The sequence below is a fragment of the Phalaenopsis equestris genome, unplaced genomic scaffold, assembly GCF_001263595.1.
Source record: "Phalaenopsis equestris unplaced genomic scaffold, ASM126359v1 Scaffold000862, whole genome shotgun sequence".
In the NCBI taxonomy this organism is placed as follows: domain Eukaryota; kingdom Viridiplantae; phylum Streptophyta; class Magnoliopsida; order Asparagales; family Orchidaceae; genus Phalaenopsis; species Phalaenopsis equestris.
Genome location: NW_018165302.1, coordinates 130,985 through 138,604, shown reverse-complemented (window position 1 = coordinate 138,604; position 7,620 = coordinate 130,985). Strand labels below are relative to the sequence as shown.

The 7,620-nt window shown below is 34.3% G+C and overlaps 1 protein-coding gene across 2 annotated transcripts in view; it reads left to right on the top strand.

The window, feature by feature from the left end:
- Positions 1-252: 252 nt before the first annotated feature.
- Positions 253-7,620, top strand: part of LOC110031900 (carbonic anhydrase 2-like) — a 20,798-nt gene continuing 13,430 nt past the window's right edge. Inside the window, exons 1-2 of one of the 2 annotated variants that reach the window (XM_020735328.1) lie at positions 253-570; positions 650-702. In XM_020735328.1, coding sequence (XP_020590987.1) covers positions 466-570; positions 650-702 — 158 coding nt within the window. In that variant the 5' untranslated portion in view covers positions 253-465. Of the gene's footprint in view, positions 571-649; positions 718-7,620 lie in introns of both variants that reach the window. The other variant, XM_020735327.1, reaches the window with a different exon arrangement.

Here is a 7,620-nt window from a genome sequence, read left to right as displayed (position 1 = left end):
TTTCCCCTTTTATAATCTCTCACACACTCTAATGTGTTTTTCTAAATAGAAAATTGTCATCCTCCCCCTCCCCAAAAGGAACCAATCAAATCGCAAAAAAAATTTATTTCCACAGCCAAATTGAAGAAATTCAGACGGACTTACCTGGCACCAGCTTATTGGGCAAAAAGCTGTTCATTACATTCATTTAGACATCTCATCCTATGCCATTAAAAGCCAGCTAGTCTCCCCTGTCCCCTACCTGCAATAAGTTGGAGAGGAAGCAAACGGCGATGGATGGCCACGCAATCACAGTTTGTGCCACCATTATACATGAGCACTTGATTCTTGCCTCGGTTGCTCCGTCAACGATCGTTCTTTTCCGCTTCAAAGATGCCGACCTTTCCTCCTCCATATCGGAGTCCCCAAGTGCAAGCTTAAATAACGATCGAAATCCTAAAGGTTGCTTGGTGTCTGTTTCATCCGATGGCTTCCCTTCTTCGATCGCATTTCTTTCAGCCACCGACTACCAATTTGTCCACTGATGCGAACTTTATGGAGTTTCCTGGAAAGCCGATGGAATCCCTCAAGGTGAGATCTCCGGGCGCTTTTCTTGTTTTATTATTTTTGAATGGTTTTTACTAAAGTATGAAGATGTTGTTGCTTTCAGATGAATTTCTCGCCTTTACTTTTGGTTAAACAGAAGGATACTTATTGGAGGAGGTTGGGATTCCTTAAGTAAGCAATTTGTCTATAATTTATGTGTTTATTTTTATAATTTGCTCATGTTGGCAAGCGGTGCGAGGTTATATTTTGTTTTTCTTTGGTTAACATCACCGTTTTCCCAATAAATATTTTAAGGTAATGATATTTTAGGGGCTGATTCGTTGAGTATCCAAAATCTAGGTGTATGTTAAATTCAGTGTAAAGTTAGTAGATTTGAAATACTTAAGAGTTATTTGGTTGGTTCTAAAGTAGATTCAAGAAAATATAATTTTGTGTTTGGTTTGAAGCAGAATAGATTCAAACTACAAAGAACTAGGGTAAATGATCAATGGGAGCTTGTTCTTATGGCTGTAGTTAAATAATGTGCAGACCTCATCTGTATTAAAAATCTATTATTATTCTAGAAATTGGCACTAATAAGTAAATATTCATGTTATGAAATTGTCATTTGACTTAGTTTATTTTATGAATTTGAGCGATATGCACTAAAAGACTTATTGATTTGTTGAATCCGAATTTGTCATGTTGATCACACCCATGGAATAAGGCATAGAATAGGAAAAGAGAGAGAGAGAGAGAGAGAGAGAGAGAGAGAGAGAGAGAGAGAGAGAGAGAGAGAGAGAGAGAGAGAGAGAGAGAGAGAGAGAGAGAGAGAGAGAGAGAGAGAGAGAGAATAGATTAAATTTTCTAAAATCTTTTTATCACTTATTTGTTAACCTTTCATCGTAGAACTGACCTATTTTGTAGGCAAAAAGTGGGATACAAAAAGTACAATTACCTGCTTGCCCATACCTTAACATGTGCGTGTAGGATAACTTGGTAAAAATAAATAAATAAAGATTTAAATACAAGTGTAAATGGATAATTAAATAAACATGTATTTGACTTGGCCCTTCTTGCCGATCGGCCATTTGTCGCCGATAGTCTTTGGGCTAGTGAGAGGCCGCTAGACAGGCTTTGTCAGCTCTAAGTGGTCGACCAACCTAATACTTGTCGATGAGCTGAATTTTTGACTAGTTAGCTTTTGTTGGCCGATTGGCTTATGTAGTCCGTTGATCGTATTTGTACTGTTCATCGAGGAAACTAAGTTGATGGTTATCCTGGTTTATGTGACGTGCACTTTAATCATTGGTGGATCCCTTTTGACCGCACTTCTTTTGACCTATCAAATTTCTTCAAGATTGTTGTTGTCGTGTTTTTAGTATACAAGATGAATAAATGAACCATAGAAATAATGAGAATGTTGACGTGAAGTTGTGACAATGTTAGGAATGATGAATTGTGGAATTGTTAGAGCATAGGGATAACTAGAGAAGATATAGTAGAGAATAGACTTGGGTGGTTTGGACATATATAAAGAATCGTATAAGATGCATACAAAAATGGTATATAAAATTAATATTAAAGCGTTAGGAAGTTTAATTGGAAAGCTTCCTCTTTTCCTTATTCACAATCTAACATATATTATATATTTATATATATTTTCAACTCTCTAGGTTATGAATAACTCTAATATTGAAAACATCGTGTAATAAGTTCTTATTACATTGTCTAACATCAACTTTCCCAATATACAAGATTCAAGCTTTTTTACTTTAAATAACACTCGCTTCATGTTGGAGCATGGATATTTATCATGCCCAGCTTGTTACAAATATAAGTGACCGTAGCTCCATTAAGGGTCTTTTGTGAAGATATCCCCTATTTTTTCTCTATTCTTTACATGACTTGTAGAAATTAGATGTGTTGAATCTTTTCGCGAACAAAATGACAATCTATCTCACTGTGCTTAGTTCACTCATGAAAGACAGGGTTTCGTTGTAGCATGGTTACCACACAACATTTTTACTAGAATTGTCATCTTAAACCCATTTAGGTTAAGTGTTGGGAAATCCACATCAATTCACTCGAAGGTTGTGCCATCTCTTGATGCTTAAATTCAACACTGTATCATGACACTATATTCTATTTATTACTCTTCCACGAGATCGAATTACTACTCACAAAGACGCAATATCCAGTAATAGATCTTTGTTCAATCTTGGAACTTGCCCAATCTGCGTAAAAAAAAATATTCAATATTTTTATGTCCATGATCCTGATATAAAATACGTTGTCCAGGAGCTCCCTCGAGGTAACATAATATTTGTTCCAAAGTTGACCAATGATGGACTATGGGGGAAGACATAAACTGGCTTATAGTGCTAATTGAATACACAATGTTAGACCGAGTTACTGTGATGTAGCTTAATTTTTTCGCCAACCTTTCATAATATTGATGATTATTAAAGGGATCTCCATCCTTAGTAAGTTGCATATTAGAAAGCTTTAAAGAATTGCATGATTTGACCCTTAATTTATCAGTTTCTACTAACAAATCCAACACATACTTCCATTGAAATAGAAATATGCTCTTCATGCTCCTTGACACCTCAATATTTGAGAAGTACTTCAAGATCACTGGGAGGAGGATCCATTGAGGAAGATGATGCCTATGTCGGACTAGGATTAGGGAAACGAGGTCTTGTCGAGTAAACATAGGTGGAGGTGGAGCTTGATTGAAACTCATGATGTGATACATTTACAACTTATCAGAATGTTGTGAAGATTTAAGCATTAATGAGTTATCATAGAATGAGGTTTTTTCATCAAAAGTGATATTAGCTGAAATTATATATTATTTAAAATATTGATACCCTTTTTGAAGATTAGAATATTCTAGAAAGACATCTTAATTACTTAGAATCCAATTTAGACACTTTGGATGAGTATCACAAACAAAATAAGTACATCCAAAGATGTGTGGTTCAATAGGAAAGAGAGTTAGTTGGAAATAAAACTTGATATGGTGTCTGGTTCTGTTGAATAGCAGAAGACATTCAGTAGTAAAAAACATGTAATAAGGACTACATCAACCTAGAACTGTTTAGATACATTCGTTTGAAACAAAAGAGCTCTAACCGTCTCATGAAGTTGTTTATTTTTTCTTTCACGTAGTCCATTTTGTGATGGTGCATCAACATAGGATGATTGGTAAAACATCTCGTTTTGTGTCATGTACGTCTGAAAGAATGCAAATAAATAATCTTTGGTATTATCACTTCTCAGAATCTTAACCAAAATATTAAATTGAGTTTTTATTGCTGCTCAAGAGGATTGAGGATGTGATAGTAACTCAATACAAGATGTCATAAAGTAAGGTAAAGTCATATTAGACAAATCATCCACAAATGTGATAAAATAAAAAAAATCATTAGATAAAATATGGCAAAGTCCCTAAGTATCAGAATGGACTAACTCAAATTATGACCGACTCTTTAATAAACTCTGGGAATAGAATACACGGGATGATGTTTAGTAAATTAAATAGACATAACTCACAATCTCAAAATGATAAATGTTGAAACCGAGGGCACAAACTTTTTCTTAGCATTGATAGTGATGGACGCCCTAATCAGATCTGAAAAGGAGATAAGGTGCTAGAACAGGCTACACGTCGAGGTACCCCAACATCCAAAATGTATAGCCCCCCTCCCCGAGTCTCATTCTGTACCAATAATTTTTTTCGTCTTAAGATCCTAAAAGAGACAATAGTCCAAAAAGAATAAAATACAACAATTAAGAGCACATTTAATTTTGTCAACAAAAATAAAATTAAAAGTTAATTGAGGCAAATTGAGGACATACGTTAGAGATAATGTGAGTGTAATATTGATGGTATTAGAACCAAGAACATTAGAGGTAGATCCATTTGTTAAAGTGACTGAAGAAATGTGTTTATGAAAGAGAAAAAATTTTGACTACCTGCCATGTGATATGTAGTTACAGAATCAATGACCAATTGTGAAATTGAAAATCAGATAAGTTTCATTGCTACCTGCTCAACTAGGACAGTAATAAATGGGGATTTCTTCAATGCTTCTTGTAATTTGATGAATTTGCAGAGATCGAGAGATTTCGACTCTGAGAAGCCTCATTAGTCATGAATATGTGAACTAACTGTGATTTAAAACCCTTCTGGTTCTTTTTCAACAACTTTGGACTTGTGTAATTTGACACCTTCGTACTGAGAATTGAGGCAAATGAGAAAACTCATAATAGTTATTTGTTCTCATTAAGTTATGTTGAATCCGGATTATTAATGAAGGCAATAAAACGTTCAATTCTTCATAAACACATTTAAAGTGTATGTGATAAGTGTTAAGTGTTTGATCCTATTTTTTGGTTGAATATAACTCATTGAATAAATCAAAGATTCTAGGAATATTTTATCTTCCATAATACACTAGTGCCAATTCCTTCATCACAATGAGTGATATAATCAGATTGATCTGTTTCGATGGAGTTCCGTATTTGTATCAAAGCTATGCATCAACTCTCATCCATTTAAAATAATTCGGAATCAAAATTGGGGGAGTTATCAATGAGGTGACTTTTGAGAGATATTTCTTAGGTACGAGTCTCACAATTTTATTCTAATAAAGTTAATTGATGTCATTTAACTTTTCATTCATAATTTGCTATAGATGAAATCAAACTTGTCGCACGATGTTTTTTCTTTCACTAAACATAAATGATGTCATTTAGTGCTGCAGGATGAGTCAAAGTAGTGGTCAAAGCACTAGTAGATAAATAATCTGATGACATATAGTTCAACAACCGCCAAAGATTTAGCGGTATAGACCCAAATAAATGAATCGGCTATGTCAATTAGGCGGAACAAAATAGTAGAACTTAGCAACCAATGAAATTAACTTATGCAGGTGATTCAAATCAAAGCAGATAGAGCAACCACAACCAAAGCAAATTAGGGTTGTGTTGATGCCCTAAACTAGGAGTAAGACGAAGCGACACTTACTGATGTTGACGAGGTCGAAGTCTTGTAATCCTGACTCCGCTGGGTGACAAAGCAGGCAAAACAAAGTCTTGCGATCCAAATGGAGGACGATAAAACATTGATGATGCTGCTGGATCACAAAGGTGAAGTCGAATGCACCAGTCGATGAGGTCGAAGTCTCACGTTCTAGACACTGTTGGGTGATGAAGCAATTAGAATGAAGCCTCGCAATCTGGACGACGGAGGCTAACGTTGAAGATGAACAAGGCTAAGATGGGAACTATTCGATGAGTCTCCGATACCATTTAATTGGAGAACTTCCTCTTTTTCTTATTCACAATTGAGAGCATATATTATATGTTTATATACGCTCCCAACTCTATAAATTAAAAATAACTCTAATATATAAAATATCCTATAATAAGATCTCTTCTAATTAAGTTGTCTAATATCAACTTTCCTAATATACAAGATTCAGACTTATTACTTTTCATAATGGGAAGGAAGAGAAATATACTAATGATAATATTTATAAAAGGCATGCGAAAAAAGCGAAACTAATAATATGTTTAACTACTACGTCATGCAACATTTAGTAGAAATAAATGGATGAGATGGTCTGGACAATGTTAGTGTTGACTGATTTTTTATGTTAACCTGTTATATTGTGCCAATTTAATTTTCTTTTGCTGCAAAACTATCATACTTCTATGACTACATAAAATTGAATGTGTGCTTCTCTCATAGGTTTTCTTATATTATCTTCTAAATTTATTGTAAGAGGGTTGTAATCGAGCCGAGTCAAGCCGAGCATATCATAGTTCAGACTTAGCTTGATATAAATATAAGTTGTTCATGTTCGGCTTGAGCTTGTGTTGAGTTTTCATATACTGTTCAAGCTCGACTTATTTAAACATTTTAATGTTTGAACTTTATTTATTTATAACAAGTGAACTAGCATTTAAACGATCTAAAAATTCAAATGTTTATCAAAATTTTTATTTAAAGAATTCAATAAATAATTTTAAAAATATGATCGCACCTACTAATTTATTGATTATTTTGTAAAAACAAAAGATAACTCACGAACCATGATCTTATGGGATGTAGTCTCTCATATTTTAGCATTGTCATATTTTTAAGTTTGCACCAACTCTCACATTCAGATGTAGGTGTTGGTTTTCCCATAGTGATATGTATGTCATTTTCCTAGCTTTTTTGGATAACTTTATAGATATTTTTTATATTGAGTTGCTGTACCATCTTTATTCTTAATCATTTGTATTGTACAATGATTGTACTGTACTTTTTGAATACCACTTTTTAATCAGGTAGGATTTATGAGCAGAGTAGAAATGAAAGATATACGAGAGACTAGAGTTTTAGGGTCTGTTTGGGGCAGCTACAGCTTATCCAGCTTATCCCGATAAGCTGTTTATCCTGATAATCTGGTGATAAGCAGCTGATCCAGATAAGCTGTTTGTCTGTTTGGTTTGTGCGTTTAGAGAACAGCTGATTCTGGAATTTAGAGAACAACTGATTCTGGAAAAATGACAAATCTGCCCCTGTATTGGATAAGCTGTAGCTGTTTGGTTTGTGCATTTTGTAAACAGCTGATTTGCAGATCTTTTTACAAATTTACTAAACTTCTTAATGCAATCGTGCATTAGTGTAATAACACTTAAAAAAATATTCATGTCATCACATTATATGGAATATTTACATAGAAACCACAAAATTCTTATGTGTTTACATTTCTAGCATCCAAAGTTTGATATTTATTGTTATAAAGCCATTGGTGATGCTTGGGAGCCAGGCAACTTCCACGACATTTTCATATAAAATATAGGTGTAAGATATATAAATTTAGGTGTAAGAATCGTTTTAAAACAGATCCATCAACTGAAAACCAAGAAATTCATTTGCATTTCTTGAAAATCAAAGCAAGTGCTATGGAAACGAAACAAGAGCAGAGGAGCGGCACAGTGCGGGAGAGAAAAAAAATTGTTGTTTACCTGTGCTCGATTGGTGAGGGAGAAGAGAGGAGCGACGAGAGCGACCCAGAGGAGGGGTAGCAG